This window comes from Atractosteus spatula, chromosome 4, assembly GCF_055471065.1.
Source record: "Atractosteus spatula isolate fAtrSpa1 chromosome 4, fAtrSpa1.hap1, whole genome shotgun sequence".
In the NCBI taxonomy this organism is placed as follows: Eukaryota; Metazoa; Chordata; class Actinopteri; order Semionotiformes; family Lepisosteidae; genus Atractosteus; species Atractosteus spatula.
In genome coordinates, this window is record NC_142709.1 from 57,489,534 (window position 1) to 57,506,075 (window position 16,542).

At 41.2% G+C, this 16,542-nt stretch overlaps 1 protein-coding gene across 1 annotated transcript; it reads right to left on the reverse strand.

Moving 5' to 3' along the window:
• Positions 1 to 1,856: 1,856 nt before the first annotated feature.
• Positions 1,857 to 15,937, reverse strand: LOC148836660 (uncharacterized). The gene is made up of 4 exons (XM_088913978.1): positions 14,931 to 15,937; positions 12,994 to 13,130; positions 11,754 to 11,856; positions 1,857 to 3,216 (listed from the first exon to the last, which is right to left on the reverse strand). Exons 1-4 carry the CDS (start codon positions 15,232 to 15,234, stop codon positions 2,030 to 2,032), a joined length of 1,731 nt encoding a protein of 576 aa, XP_088770104.1. The 5' UTR covers positions 15,235 to 15,937; the 3' UTR covers positions 1,857 to 2,029.
• Positions 15,938 to 16,542: the final 605 nt, after the last annotated feature.

A 16,542-nucleotide genomic window follows, 5' to 3' on the forward strand; every position in this document is an offset into this window, starting at 1 on the left:
GGAATGTACCATATTACAAGGAATATCTTGATTCCATAAGGAAGGCCAGTCCAGGACTCCGCATCGTGTGACCCAGTAAGTGTTCAGGTTGGATGAGGACGAATGGCCTGTACATGTTTGCAACCTTGATAATGTTCTTACGCCGTGGTCTCGGGTGTTGGACTGTGGTGAGCTGCCAGACTACATAGCCACAGTGGGAGTGTTTCAGAGAAACATGAGGGGATGTTATCTAGAAGACCTTGGTCCTCACAGGCCTTGAATAGGGAAATTGAAATGCATATTTTGGGCATTGAATATGGGGCTCGATGCCCCCCTTGCACCAGTGCACTTTGTACCCCATGCTGTTGTATAGCAGTACTTGACCAGCATTTATAGCCCAGGGTTGTTGTTTAGGGCAAGTGCTACAAAACAACAAACCCTGGGGTACAAGCGCAGGTCAAGTACTACGACACCTGTAGCCCAAGGTTGTTGCTGTAGTACTATAACCAGATAGTTCAGATGAAAACAGATTCTGACACCAGTTCCGAGTCCCTTTTTCGGCAAACACAACTATTTTGTGTTTTATTTCTGTGACTTTTTCTAGTGCTTTTAGTGTTTTTCATACAGTTACATATAGTAAGTAGTAGAAAAGAAAAACCAAACAAAACTGAAAAGTATGATTTCTCACAAAGAGCAGGACTTTATTACATAGCGCAGGGGTGTGACATCTCAATTTGATTAATTGGTGTGCACGTGAGTTACAGGAAATATTACACATTTCTTGGTAATTATAATGTTTATTATAGTATTTCTATTGGAATTTGGAATGCATTTATCTATTTTAACTGGAAACAGTCACATAAAGATAATTATATATGTCTAGATACATAAACCATGCCCAGCTACTTTCTACCTTAAAAGGCAACAGAGCCATTTGCTAAGGGCACAGGTCTAGACTTACCCTGCATCCTACACCAACCTTTCACTTATTTAGTCAAATCAAGAAAGAGACAAATCTTAGCCCACCTGCTTTTAGATAGGCTGTTACATCTGCACAAAAAAAAATCAATTTGTAATTAAATTGTCACTTTTACTGAAGAGGGCTCTGGTGATTGTGTCTGTGTGTGTCTGAACAATCACCTGCCCCTGGTCCTCACGTTGTCAAAGCTGGGGGTGTCTGGGATACCCTTATTGAACATCCTGAGCTCCTGGGACTTTGAGAAACACCTGAGACTTGCAGCAGGACTCCAGCACTGCACTGGCTGGTGGGCTGATACTATTCCAGGGAAAGAGACCCTGACTCCCCCATCAGTGCAGCTGGGAAATCCTATTCCTTGAATGTGTGTGCTGCCAGGGTCAACCCCAGTCCATGCTGCACAAGAGAGTTTATAGGAGCCGCCCTGCCTGTGTCTGGTGATCTGCCAATATGTGGTCTTGAGGGTCTATGTCCTTGGCATCTGACAGTGTTAACCTCTGGAGCTCTTCACAGAACATGGAGCCTCCTGCTTTTCTCTGTTTAGAGATCCTGACGGGTTTCTGAGCTCCTCACTGGCCGAGACGCTCTGCTGGTATGAATGACTTACTGTCAAAGCCCACAACACTTCCGGTTTTCCGTGCGCTATCAAGCACTTTCCCCCGAAGTCTCACTTAACCTGTCCTGGCAGTCTTTACCAAGTGAAAACCAGATCATACAATGGGAAACTCAAAAAGGGACTGCAAATGACACAAACCCTATAGATTTTCACCCAGTGTTTGAATACCTTGTGCTCCTTGTGTAGCACTAAAACAAATGTATCAACCTGAATGAAACATTTAGCTTTCAATTCTACATGCCTTAACGCACACTGTCAATGGTTTGGGGTACCCAGGTCTCCACAAGTACTGAGGAAAATTTATTTTATAAAATATTTCTTTATGACTCTTAACTGTGTAAACAACCTGGCTTTCCTCTCTTTGTATCTGTACAATCATCTAGGCTGCTTTGGTCCTGAAGACAGCACAGCGTGCAGTTAAACACTCTCTGCGCCGGGACTCTGAAAGCACTGGCACACTAGGTGCAGCTGTACTGTCTCTCTCGACTGTGAACTTCCCAGTGAAGTTTTAGGCTGTGCGGATGAGTAAAAGTCTTCCCACACTGGGTGCAGCCGTACGGTCTTTCCCCACTGTGGGTCCGCTGGTGAACTTTAAGGTCGGCCAAGTGCTTAAAGCGCTTTGCACACTGGGTGCAGGGATACGGTCTCTCTCCCGTGTGAATGTGCAGATGTTTTTTATGGTTTGCAAACTGCCTGAAGGTCTTCCCACAATAGGTGCAGCAGTAAGGCCTCTCTCCAGTGTGAATTCTCTGATGTACTTTAAGATTTTGTATATAACTGAACGTCTTTCCGCACATGGTGCAGGGGTAAGGTCTCTCTCCCGTGTGAATCCGCTGGTGTCCTTTAAGAGAGTGCGGTGTTCTGAATGTCCTTCCGCACAGCACACAGAGATTGTGTCCCTGAGTGTGGCCGCTGGACTCTGCTGAGTCCTCACTCGCAGGTGCTGCTGTCAGTGCGCTGGAGGATCCCCCATGCTGTAATGATGGGCTCCCCACTATGCCTGAGGGAGGCCTCAAAATCATTTCCAAGTCCTGAGACAGATTCTTCTTGCTCAAGTACACGGGCTGCTCCTCTCTGCTCTCCGAGTCCCCTCTCTGTCGTTGCCACTCATTGTGATCCAGCTCAGATCTGTCTGCTACACTGTGCGCGGAGTGTGGCTCAGTCTTGTCTTGAATGTGAATGGAATCCAACATGCAAACCCCTGGATTAGTGTAGTCCAAGCACAGACAGGATGCAGGCGAGTTTCTATTGGTGCTCTCCTCTTTAATCTGCACAAACTGTGTCTGGGTTTCATTCTCTATGGTGTACAGTGACTGGAAATCAGTGTCCTGTTCCACAATGTCACAGGAATCCAGTTCATTTCTCCCCTCTGTACCGCGACCCTGCGTACTGACAAACCCCATTTCACTGGAGCGTCCTGTACTCTTCTCAGGAGTATGAAGCCGGAGGTTAGACCCCGATGGCCTGAGCTCCTGTGCGACAGATTCAGACTCTGCTCCTCCGAGCCCTTCTGCACACTGCCTGCTCCGGTGCTGCTCTTCCCTGTCTGGCGCTGTGGGCTGAGAGCCCCACTCCCACTCACAGGGAGGCTGGGCAATGGGAGCCCCTTCCCCAGGGGCGACGGGAGTGCAGGCCTCGACAGCTCCTGGGGAAAGACGAGAGGGCGAAATAACAGACTGTCAGGAAGACAATAATGAAGTGTCATTGTGCCGTATACAATATAGGGACCATTATAAAACTACAACAAAATAATAATGAATAACCCAGTACCCAATACAATTACAATAACCTTGAAAACGGATGTTTTAATATATTTTATTCAGAGGTTATCATAATTGTATTCAACAACAGGAATAAATTAACCCTAAACTATCATGACTAAGACATGTTCAGTATGGCCTTGGATAACTTGGAACCATTCCGTGTTCTACATTTACTTACATGTTAAATGCTTATTAGATAATATTTATATTAGCTTTCCTTAGTTTTAACCTCAAAGCATTTTCGGACCAGGGACATGACATGTCGAGTGTATATGCAGTTCAATGGTAATGCTTGGCTCCAGGATGTCTTGTTACAAATATTACTGACGAAGCACAGACACAACACATTAATAATAATAGTGCTCCACCATGCTCACCACACATCCACTTTCAGTGGGGAGGAGAACAGAGTGATGAAGCCAATTTATAGATGGGGATTATTAGGAGGCCATGATGGGTAATGGCCAGGATAACTCCCCTACTCTTTTCAAGAAACACCCTGGGATTTTTAATGACCACAGAGAGTCAGGACTTCAGTTTTACATCTCGAAGGACGGTGCCTTTTTACAGTATAATGTCCCCGTCACTATACTGGGGCATTAGGACCCACACAGACCGCAGGGTGAGCGCCCCCTGCTGGCCACCACTAATACCTCTTCCAGCAGCAACCTTAGTTTTTCCCAGGAAGTCTCCCATCCAGGTACTGACCAGGCTCACACCTGCTTAGCTTCAGTGGGCTACCAGTTGTGAGTTGCAGGGTGATATGGCTGCTGGCAAATGATATTTAATATTGTTGCAAATCTTCACATGTTTCTGTGCAGCTCTACTCAGAATGAGGCAATACAGCTTACAATATACAGCACCCTTTTTCACCTTTTAATAATCAAACATGGCTTCAATTAGCTGTGCTGTCTCCCCCTTATCTATTCATTCAGGCTAATTCTGAACACTATCTGCCCATGACTCATACAGGAAGCATATATGCAGACAATTACTTTAACTTTGTAACAGTTTAAAACATACAAAGAATGTGTGACCAATGTATCTTGTAGCAGTCTTAAATAGTATCAATTCTGGAGGCGATACAGCTTTTTTCTTTTCTTCTTGGCTATTGGTTATGATCTTGTGCTTTAACTAAGAGTAATAGTCACATACAGATGCAGCCATTCAAAGTGCGCGTTACAGACACGTACCGCAGGTGACGTCGCTCAGTATGACGCAAGATGACGCGGGGCACCGCAGTACGTGATTGGTTGACCGACAGGGGCACTCGTGGTCCGTTGGTCTGTCGTAGAAAGACAGTAAACGTCTTTGCTGTGCCCGTTGTAGATATTGAATTTTACCACTGAAGGGAAATCTTAGTAGCTGAGCATAAAAAGAATAGGAGCATACTGTAACGCGTGTGAAGGCCATAAACGATATTAATTTTGGAACATAAACATACAGTGTATACTGTAGCTGGTCTTGGTACTTTAAAGAAAAAAATACACACCAGTATTCCATTTCTCCCTAAACATTTTAAGCTTCGAAGTCTTTAACTAACGCGATACCGGAGTCAACAAGCATACTTTTAGAATTTGATTAAAAGGGAATATAATATGGAATCGCGTATCTAAAGAATTTAATAATGGTATTCGTGTGCTGCGACAGGGCTGTGTAGGGCTGTTTCGCCTGCCTGTTCATGTGAGCTGTCTTGTAGACGTGACTACCAGCTGACAGGTTGTGTTTTCGAATCCAGCTGGTGCTGGTCTTTTCTTTTAACAAACATTTCTTCGAAAAAATAGAATAGCGATATTATGGACAATCAATTGACTTTTATATTTCAAAATATCGCAACATGATCGATATTTGCGATATTTTGAACATATCTTCCCTTCTGACAGCGGTGCCTGCTTCTATTGTGTGTGTGTGTGCAACAGAGTAAATTTTTAATAGCGTTTTAAGCGAATAGGTAATTAGATTGCTCGTAAACCTAATCGCTTTTTCTACATAAACACAGCATGATTACTCTCTGAAAATGCTTTTCCTTTATTTTTAAAGTAGGCTCAGATTTCAACTATAGATCGTATTATTATAAACTTTCTTGGAAAAATGTATTTTATGTAAACCATGTTTGCTATTAATTCATTTAGGGCTAAAATACGTTCATTGTCTTCCAATCGAGTCGAGTTGACATTGGAAGCCTGCCACACCCGGACTGTTAAACCAACGCATTAGCACGTCAAAGCCCATTGAGGGTATTGAGCCAGTATTGGCTTTAGTATTCCCCCCCTCTCCCCTCAATTCAATTCAATTCAAGGTGTTTTATTTGCATGACAGATGGGTACAAGCAGTGTTGGGTATGTATATTGTAACGCTTACGGCAGACAGGCACTGTGTAACAGCCGGCGCACCAGAGCAGCGCACCGAGGGAGCGTCTGCATTTATAACTTGGTTTTTAAAATTAGTCAAGCAATATGAAGCATCTTCTTTTACTTTTGAGTCCCTTAAATACATTGAACACAGCTTTCTCACCACTTAAGATTGCTCTTGATACCATCCTTACACAAAGCAGAAGGGAGATTTTAGTGCCTGAGCATAAAAAGAATAGGAGCATACTGCAACGCGTGTGAAGTCCATAAACGATATTAATTTTGGAACTTAAACGTTCAGTATATGGCTGGTCTCGGTACTTTAAAGAAAACATACACACCAGTATTCCATTTCTCCCTAAACATTTTAAGCATCGAAGTCTTTAAGTAACGCGATACCGGAGTCAACAAGCATACTTTTAGAATTTGATTAAAAGGGAATATAATATGGAATCGCGTATCTCAAGAAATTAATATGCAATAACTGAGTCAAGGGACTCAGAGGATCCAAGGCTAGACTGAGTATAATAGGCTTCGGGCTTCTATTGTGACATCTACTGTAAATTACAGAAATGTTAAAAGTAAACAAAATAAAGTAACTAAAATGTGGTCTAAAATCACCCCTTTAGACACCCCTTTTACTTCACTGGTGTCAGATATGAAAGGCAATAGTCTCCCGTTCTGTCTGCTGTGTGTTGCAGCAGAGGGACTCCCTGCCGCTGAAAGGGGCAGAGTAACTTGCATGCCCTCTAGTACAGTTTACACATGCACGACTTTAAAAGCTAGCAAGACAGGTTTCGATTCACATTAGCTGGCGAGCCTTGTTAAAAAAACGAATGATAATGTAACATGCCACTGTTCATGAACAAAGTTATACTGAGATTTCCTAAGATACGCGATTAAAAAATAAATAAATAAAAATTTGAATCTCCCGCGGAACACATTCCATAAGAATCAGTGGTTTTACAGTATATATCGCCTTTAAAGGTGGCTTCTCAAAACGCTTTACGGGATAAAAACAACCAGAACAGCAGCAACAACAATATTGTATTTCGTTGCACTTTGAAAACCAAGTAATAACTTAACTATACAGTACGTGCAAACGTTTCGTATGTTGCTGTCGTGAATGTCTGCGTACCCATAAGTATCTTATTTGCCTTGAGTCTGTCTACAGTATCTCTGTCCCACTACCCCCATCTCTCCCTCAATTCAATTCAAGGTGTTTTATTTGCATGACAGATGGGTACAATTCTTGTTGGGAATGTATACTTTGATATTTACACCCGGCGCGGCACCGAGGGAGCGTCTGCATTTATAACTTGGTTTTTAAAATTAGTCAAGCAATATGAAGCATCTTCTTTTACTTTTGAGTCCCTTAAATACATTGAACACAGCTTTCTCACCACTTAAGATTGCTCTTGATACCATCCTTACACAAAGCAGAAGGGAGATTTTAGTGCCTGAGCATAAAAAGAATAGGAGCATACTGCAACGCGTGTGAAGTCCATAAACGATATTAATTTTGGAACTTAAACGTTCAGTATATGGCTGGTCTCGGTACTTTAAAGAAAACATACACACCAGTATTCCATTTCTCCCTAAACATTTTAAGCATCGAAGTCTTTAAGTAACGCGATACCGGAGTCAACAAGCATACTTTTAGAATTTGATTAAAAGGGAATATAATATGGAATCGCGTATCTCAAGAAATTAATATGCAATAACTGAGTCAAGGGACTCAGAGGATCCAAGGCTAGACTGAGTATAATAGGCTTCGGGCTTCTATTGTGACATCTACTGTAAATTACAGAAATGTTAAAAGTAAACAAAATAAAGTAACTAAAATGTGGTCTAAAATCACCCCTTTAGACACCCCTTTTACTTCACTGGTGTCAGATATGAAAGGCAATAGTCTCCCGTTCTGTCTGCTGTGTGTTGCAGCAGAGGGACTCCCTGCCGCTGAAAGGGGCAGAGTAACTTGCATGCCCTCTAGTACAGTTTACACATGCACGACTTTAAAAGCTAGCAAGACAGGTTTCGATTCACATTAGCTGGCGAGCCTTGTTAAAAAAACGAATGATAATGTAACATGCCACTGTTCATGAACAAAGTTATACTGAGATTTCCTAAGATACGCGATTAAAAAATAAATAAATAAAAATTTGAATCTCCCGCGGAACACATTCCATAAGAATCAGTGGTTTTACAGTATATATCGCCTTTAAAGGTGGCTTCTCAAAACGCTTTACGGGATAAAAACAACCAGAACAGCAGCAACAACAATATTGTATTTCGTTGCACTTTGAAAACCAAGTAATAACTTAACTATACAGTACGTGCAAACGTTTCGTATGTTGCTGTCGTGAATGTCTGCGTACCCATAAGTATCTTATTTGCCTTGAGTCTGTCTACAGTATCTCTGTCCCACTACCCCCATCTCTCCCTCAATTCAATTCAAGGTGTTTTATTTGCATGACAGATGGGTACAATTCTTGTTGGGAATGTATACTTTGATATTTACACCCGGCGCGGCACCGAGGGAGCGTCTGCATTTATAACTTGGTTTTTAAAATTAGTCAAGCAATATGAAGCATCTTCTTTTACTTTTGAGTCCCTTAAATACATTGAACACAGCTTTCTCACCACTTAAGATTGCTCTTGATACCATCCTTACACAAAGCAGAAGGGAGATTTTAGTGCCTGAGCATAAAAAGAATAGGAGCATACTGCAACGCGTGTGAAGTCCATAAACGATATTAATTTTGGAACTTAAACGTTCAGTATATGGCTGGTCTCGGTACTTTAAAGAAAACATACACACCAGTATTCCATTTCTCCCTAAACATTTTAAGCATCGAAGTCTTTAAGTAACGCGATACCGGAGTCAACAAGCATACTTTTAGAATTTGATTAAAAGGGAATATAATATGGAATCGCGTATCTCAAGAAATTAATATGCAATAACTGAGTCAAGGGACTCAGAGGATCCAAGGCTAGACTGAGTATAATAGGCTTCGGGCTTCTATTGTGACATCTACTGTAAATTACAGAAATGTTAAAAGTAAACAAAATAAAGTAACTAAAATGTGGTCTAAAATCACCCCTTTAGACACCCCTTTTACTTCACTGGTGTCAGATATGAAAGGCAATAGTCTCCCGTTCTGTCTGCTGTGTGTTGCAGCAGAGGGACTCCCTGCCGCTGAAAGGGGCAGAGTAACTTGCATGCCCTCTAGTACAGTTTACACATGCACGACTTTAAAAGCTAGCAAGACAGGTTTCGATTCACATTAGCTGGCGAGCCTTGTTAAAAAAACGAATGATAATGTAACATGCCACTGTTCATGAACAAAGTTATACTGAGATTTCCTAAGATACGCGATTAAAAAATAAATAAATAAAAATTTGAATCTCCTGCGGAGCACATTCCATAAGAATCAGTGGTTTTACAGTATATATCGCCTTTAAAGGTGGCTTCTCAAAACGCTTTACGGGATAAAAACAACCAGAACAGCAGCAACAACAATATTGTATTTCGTTGCACTTTGAAAACCAAGTAATAACTTAACTATACAGTACGTGCAAACGTTTCGTATGTTGCTGTCGTGAATGTCTGCGTACCCATAAGTATCTTATTTGCCTTGAGTCTGTCTACAGTATCTCTGTCCCACTACCCCCATCTCTCCCTCAATTCAATTCAAGGTGTTTTATTTGTTTGACAGATGGGTACAATTCTTGTTGGGAATGTATACTTTGATATTTACACCCGGCGCGGCACCGAGGGAGCGTCTGCATTTATAACTTGGTTTTTAAAATTAGTCACGCAATATGAAGCATCTTCTTTTACTTCTGAGTCCCTTAAATACATTGAACACAGCTTTCTCACCATCCTTACACAAAGCAGAAACTGTCCGATGACTCACAGTACAAGTGGAAAGATTACAGATTTTAATCGTCTTTAATTTTGTCTTTAATTTTGCCTGTGGAGTGTATCTTATTAAGCTCTAAATTGCATTTTGAGCGCGGTTTTTTACTTTTTTTTAATTGCATTTTGGGCGCGGACAGCACATACAAGGGTTAATGAACTGCGCCAAGAAATTTAAAATAGTATTCTTTAGGTGTGAGGGTAGGAGTGGACCGCAGCAGGCATAATCAGCAAACCAGGAAAACGAAGAACAGGACAGGTGAGATGTGTATCCAGAAAGCGAGTGATCAGAAAAAGGAAATGGAAAACGCAGAAAAAGAAAACGCTTTACAGGATAAAAACAATAACAACAGTAGTGGCTGGGCAAACGATTTTTTTTATCGAAATACAAATTGAGATACTGTACTGTATAATGATGTGCATGAACAAAGGTATACTGCAATTTTCCTTAGATACGCGATTAATGCTTCGTAGGAGGAGGCGGTCTTTTCCTCTTGTCTAACAGTTTGTCCACAAACAAAACATTCCTGTTAGACAAAAGGAATTGAAAAAAAACAATTTTGTCAATGAAAACCGGTGTGTGTGTCTCTCCCTGCTGGATGTTCCTCTCACAAACTGCTGAATGAATAAAATAATTTTATTGAAAATGCGTTTGCGATTGTCTGGTATTTAATCTGGTCCCTTTTAACTGTTTTTCGATCTACTGTATTGCTTTGAGATGCCACTTTTAAAGGCGATATGTAAAATAAAGTTTTTTTTATTATTGTTATAGAGAAACATGATCAGATTTTCCCTGGTTCAGAAAAAAGATCTAAAGTGCTACACATAACTTTCTTAATTCGATGTATTTAAAGCAGTGAACTACTGTAGGTGTCACATAACATTCAGAAATACAATCACGTATTTGACAAATAAAAACGATTATAATCTAATCCTTCCACGTTTGATCCCAAAATCCCAAGAAATATAAATCTTGACGGGTAGAAAGCTATGCTGAAAGTTTATTAAGATGCTTAGAAGACAAAGATACTGTATCAATTTATGTTGCATTAGCCTGATTATGATTAAAAAACACATATAATTAAACACGCGTTTGCGATTTAAATCAGAACACGATTTAAATCAATATCGATTCCATATTATATTAGCAGAAAAGCTTAAAACTACCACTTTTTCACACGCTATTTCACATGCTAGTTAAATACTTCGATGCTTAAAATCGTTAGGGAGAAATGGAATACCGGTGTGTATTTTTCCTTTAAAGTGCCGAATCCTGGAATCTGACTGGCTGACACCCCTCTGAAGTGGTTCCATAAAATCTGGTATACGGAAAAGAAAGCGTTGATAAATACAAGTGTCTTTTAATACACTCTTTGCTGTGCTCTTGAGGATCCTTGTGATATTTTAAGCTCTAGTTGAATGATAAGTGTCGCATTTTAAATCATTTTCGTAGTTAGAAATTATGAAACGCCCTGTTAAAAGCAAGGAAGTTTTTATGCCCGTTGAAGTAAAACAAAATGCCTGACAAAGTATGGCTTGGACAGATTCCAAGTGCTTGTACAAATGTGCTAAAGAAATTATACTTTGAGTATACAGCTTGTCTAAAGTCATCCATTATTAATACTATTAGTAATATCTTCAGTAAAGGCTTTGATGCATAAATATTTATGATAAAGGTAGGCTGTGTACTTTTGTCCAACTGAGCAATCTTGCTTTCATAAAATATACCAACATTTTAATGACTGATGATTAACATGCTGTAATACACAGTTCAAAATTAAAGGCTCAAATGCTGTACATGAGAGGTTAAGCTCCCCCTGGCGGTTTTACAAGGCGACGCCGGATAGTTAACCACGTGACACCACGTTAACTGCGTCATACCGCGTGATACTGTGACACGCCCACCGGGGTATGCCGCGAAATACCTCACGCATTTTGAATGGCTGCATCTGTAGTTGTATTTTTTTTTAAACCATAAAACAAAATCAGTTCGGATTGATCACTGCTCTGTGAGTTAAGCCAAACTGCTTCCTTATGAAGATACTGCCAGCTGTGCTTGAGGACATCTGCAGCTTGATGCACTGCTGTGCATCCTTAATTCACTTTTCAAGGAGATTCTGGAAAGGGTTGTGTTCCCTACACTTACTCCTCCCCGGTCCTGCCCACAGGTCACTGTGGGCTGAGTCCTCCTCCGGTCTCTCCTCTTTGACGAGCAGTGAATCAGGCCTGGGCTCCTCCGTGGCTGTAGACTGTAAGAGAGGAGTAAGGGTTTACTCTGAAAGGATATCCCTTCTGTCTAGTCACCATTAGTTCAGTCATCGGTAGACACACCAGCTGTTTTGACAATGCTGATGGAGAGCTGATACCAATCCCATTACATCTTAGGTTTCTGGCTAGTGTCTAGATCACTTATCTACAGCAGAATTTCCAGGTGAAGGATGAGCAATTCTGAAATGATATTTACAAACAAAAGTAAAGTGCAAGTTACAAGTAAAAACTCAGTGGAGAAAAAAATTCAGTAGCAGAAAACAAATTTAAATATATACAATATATACACAGAGGCACTAAAAAAAGCAGCAAACAAGTGTTTCTGGTTGCCTTTTTTATACCTGCTGGTACACTAAAACAATAAAACAGAAGATTTATTGATACAGTGGTGTTTAGTAGGGAAAGGTCTTGGCCAGGGCAGAGAGCCAAGTCGAAATTACACTACATTATTTCAGTCTTTGCATTTGTTTCTGATTTTAACACTGAGATAAGCTATTAAAATGCTGAGGTACAAGGAAGACACAGACGGGGAACAAGAACTGCATATGACCGGTCCTTCTGACAGCCTGACTTTGTAATGACCTGTGCCCTACACCTGGCACAGTGACAGTGTGAGCCTCAGCCTGCAGTGTTTGAGGGCTATAGAACACAGCTCATGACAGATTACGAGAGATTCGATTCAACTGCTGCACAGAAGTCATAAAAGAATTAGTCAAAAGGCCAAACATGGGAATGGGTCTCCGATGAACACAAAATTCCACAGCCTCCCTAATGTGTTGAGGGCCTATCACCCCAAACAGAAACATGGAGTTACCATGAAGAAGCAGAGCATCACTGCCTAACATTTACCAAACCACCACGACACAGGCAGGATCACTGCATACTTCTTTTACCGTCACGTGTATGACAACGACTTTCCCTAAACAATTATTCCAGGCCTTTGAAGATTCTACCTCCAGATGGTTTCCCTTTCTGACTGCCTGCTGCACTGCAAACTAAAACCCAGGACTGTGAGCAGATTGCAGCTCCGTCCAGTCTCCTCTGTCACGGACAAACCCCACTGCCGGGTCGGGTGGATCAGGAATAGAATCTGGGCAGGATCCTAGGATGCTGCTGACCTCCTCTTTAATGATCACCGCTTCCAGGTCAAGCATCTCCTCCGGAACACTGTCAGGAGGCGGTTCTGTAAGGTCTGCAGACTCCTCGGGTGCCTGCTCCTTAGCGTCCCGCGGTCTGCAGTGCTGTGCCTGCTGACCTGCAGGAGGGAAAGAAAAGAACAATGTTAGAGTCATGCTACAAGTACTGTGGGGACTTAACTGGTTTACCAACTATACTGGAATCTACTGCACATCATTATAATAGGTTAAAAAGAGCAGAGGTCCTACTACAGGCCCCTGTTGTACACCTCTATAAATATCGCCCAAATTGGAGCATTCAGTTAAATGCACCCTCTGTTATCTATCCAATAGGCAGTTCTCAATCCAAATATATACATGTTCCTTAATACCTAAGACCTGAAATGTCAGAATTATTTTTTTATGACGTACTTTGATAAAGATTTTTGATAAAGATCAGAATATATAAAAGTCTAAATATGACATCATATGCTCTGTTTGCATAATTTTTTTCATAATTGCTGCCTCTTATTTAAAGAACTCTAACATGTTAGTCAGACAAGGCCTATGTTTTCTAAACCAATGACTATCCCCTAAAATCCAGTTTCCATATAAATGATCCTTTAATTTACTTTTTCAACAGTAAAAGATGTGAGAAAGAAAGAAAAATACTTTTTGGCCTAAAAAGTCTTCTTGGATTGGTTTTGTCACACTATTTTACAGACAGGAGCTACATTAGCAATTTTCCGTTCAGTGGGTATTAACCCTGTCTTGAGCGACTGTTGGGAGAGTTTCATTAATGGCCTTGTTAGAGGGAAGTACAGTAGGTTCAGTCAAGATGGCTGTTCTAATCTGAACTACATTTCCCAGAAAGCTATGACCATCCATCCTCCATCCCCCGCCCCACTGGTCAGCTGACATTTAAAAACCAGGAATTGAAATCTTCCAGGGTTGTTCTACACAAACCCACTGTTGGGAGTGGGAGCGGGAGTGGAGAGGATGAGAAAGTGCCCAACAGATGGCTTCCTGGACAGTTTGCTGTGATGTTTATTTGGAGGGGGCAGGGGGTTCTGAGTTTCAGATTTTTAAAATTAAGTGTTTTTGGCTTAGCTGCCCAGATTTTATAAAGAAGGGTTTAGGGGAAACCGGGAAGGATTTAGCTAGGTATTTGTTAGTTTCTGGTTTATTTCCCTCTCATACTATATATATAGGAGCAATTATTTTTTCCTGATGGCTGTGTGGGTGTCTGTTTTTAGATGTTACCTATGTGGGTATGGCCCAGGACAGAAAATAAAATCTTGTTTCTTTACCTACTGTACGATTGGTAGGCCACCATCTGGCACTGAAGAGTTGTCTTAATACCTGTAATGCTGGTGACACTTCTGTGGTAATAATATGTCATGAAGAGCTTTGTTTCCTTCAGCCTGAGGCATGTTTTCGATTTCTTCCTTGATAAATATTTAGTACAGCAACCTTTTCCCTTAAATAAGTCTGCTATTAGTGAAAAATAGGCAATCTTTTTTAACACCTTCTCAAGTTATTAATGTCAATTCATGCATATTAACAATGACAGGTCGAGCAATGCTATTTTATAGTATTTTGCGTAATGACATTAACCACCTCTTATTAGTACAGATGACTACAGAAATGGCAAAGGAATAAGTAAAAGCTTATCCCATGCTGAAAAGAGAAGAAACACAACGTTTCGTCTGTGGAGCCTTCTTCAGGTGTGAGTGGCTACACAGCTGAAACGTTGTTTCTTCTCTTTTCAGCATGGGATAAACTTTTACTTGTTCCTTTGCAGCCTACGCATGCTGACGCAGCTACCTACTTAAACTACATAAATGGCAAACATAAATTAATATAACCCTAATGATTTTTATTCAGTTAATTAACGGATGGGGAGAGCTGTAGCCGTAAGATGTAAACGGTTAACTGACCGGCACCTGTCTCTCCCAGTGCGCTGTCTTCGCACACCCGGACTCCGACACGACCCCGGCTCGCAGATCGCGCTGCATGTCCGGCAGGGCTCACCCGGTCCCCTCGATCCGCTCCGGACTCGCATCCCGAGAAAAGCAGCCTCAGCCTCAGAGCTTGGTTTTCTTTCTTGTAGTGGGCTATTTCAACCCGGAAAGCAGAAAAACTGCCCTCGACAAGGTCCGTTATTTCACTCACAGCTGCATTAAGTAAAACCTCCATAACAGAGGCGAGCCGGGTTTGGAAAGCTGTTACGGAGCCCGCCATTGCGCCGTCTGGGACCGACACAGCCTCTTAACCTGCTCCAAAGAGACAGCCCGGTCACTTGAAGCACAGGCAAACAGTGACTTTCTCTCCAGGGATATGCCGTGTGTGAATGGAGACCTGTCAGAAACACCACAGCTCTGCTGTCCTTATGCCTAGAGCCTCAACACAAAGGCTAATCTATATCCTGAAAAAAACGAAATTACATGTCCGTTCACAGTGACCCGACAAAAAATCGTTATGGTAAATTAGTGCTTCGTATTTTTTTTACATTTCACAGAGATGAGAGTAATTTCCTTTGTCTCAACGAGTTCACTGAAGTCGAGTCCTAATGAAATTTCAGCCCCTTTCCACCGTAATTGCGAAAGAACAGAATCAAAGACCGGCAGATTAGGCTACACAGTATTCCATAGTGCATCTATGGCATCTTCAAGCACAAAGACAAAAGTACAAAATGAGTAAATAGCCTAATATATATATATAGTTGTGATACAGAAATAAATAGTTTCTTTCACAATATGTACAGTCCTATATAACGCTACAACACAAATTTCGGAGAAAAATAAATCTCTGTCCTTAAGAAACCGTAAGAATCGTACGTCATCAACTCATTGCGAAATGCGACTAGATTAACATTCGATTATGCGAAAGCCAGCACTTTAACAAGCATTAAACACAAGCTGACCTGCCAGCAAACCCAAGCAAAGATTATTAATGTACTTGAAACATTGTTCGTCCTACGGAAGCCTCTTGCGGTCAAACAGAGAACTGAAGGCCGACGCAGGAAATTTCAAGCATCTTGTAAAACAAACTTTCCAAACTGTAGGACTGGTTTGGATCTTTATAGGAGGTAGATGATGTATCTGCTTCAATTATGTGGCTGCGTACTCTTTTAAGAGTTGTACAACCCTTTGTTTAAAACTGTCTTGGTTTTAGCCTTAAATACCCCTGCCTCTGGCTTCACTGCAGATCTTGAAGCTATCCCGGTTGACATCGTCAGTTACTTTGGGGATTTTAATACGTGTATCATTTCGTCTCATACACTTCTTTATTGAAAACTAATAATGTTTCTACTCTGAATATCTTTTGCTGCTTCTACGTTGTTTTACCAACCCTCTTTGAGGACCACGTACAAACTAAACTAATTTACCAACTATAGAAATATCTATAAGTTGGTGGTTGGCTTAAAGTAACAAGAACAGTGGTCCTAATACAGATATTACTACCCCTCTACTTACATCACCCCAGTTTGAGCATTCACCCCTTGTCTGTGCTGTTTTCTATGGGGAGGATCTGTGTGACTTAGGGTAG

Excerpts from the sequence above, each read along its gene's own strand:
- LOC148836660 (XM_088913978.1), bottom strand. The coding sequence starts at position 15,234 with ATGGCGGGCTCCGTAACAGCTTTCCAAACCCGGCTCGCCTCTGTTATG. Across the intron at positions 13,131-14,930 it reads ACTGGGAGAGACAGGTGCCG|GTCAGCAGGCACAGCACTGC; the intron begins GTCAGTTAACCG and ends TCCCTCCTGCAG. Across the intron at positions 11,857-12,993 it reads CGGTGATCATTAAAGAGGAG|TCTACAGCCACGGAGGAGCC; the intron begins GTCAGCAGCATC and ends CCTCTCTTACAG.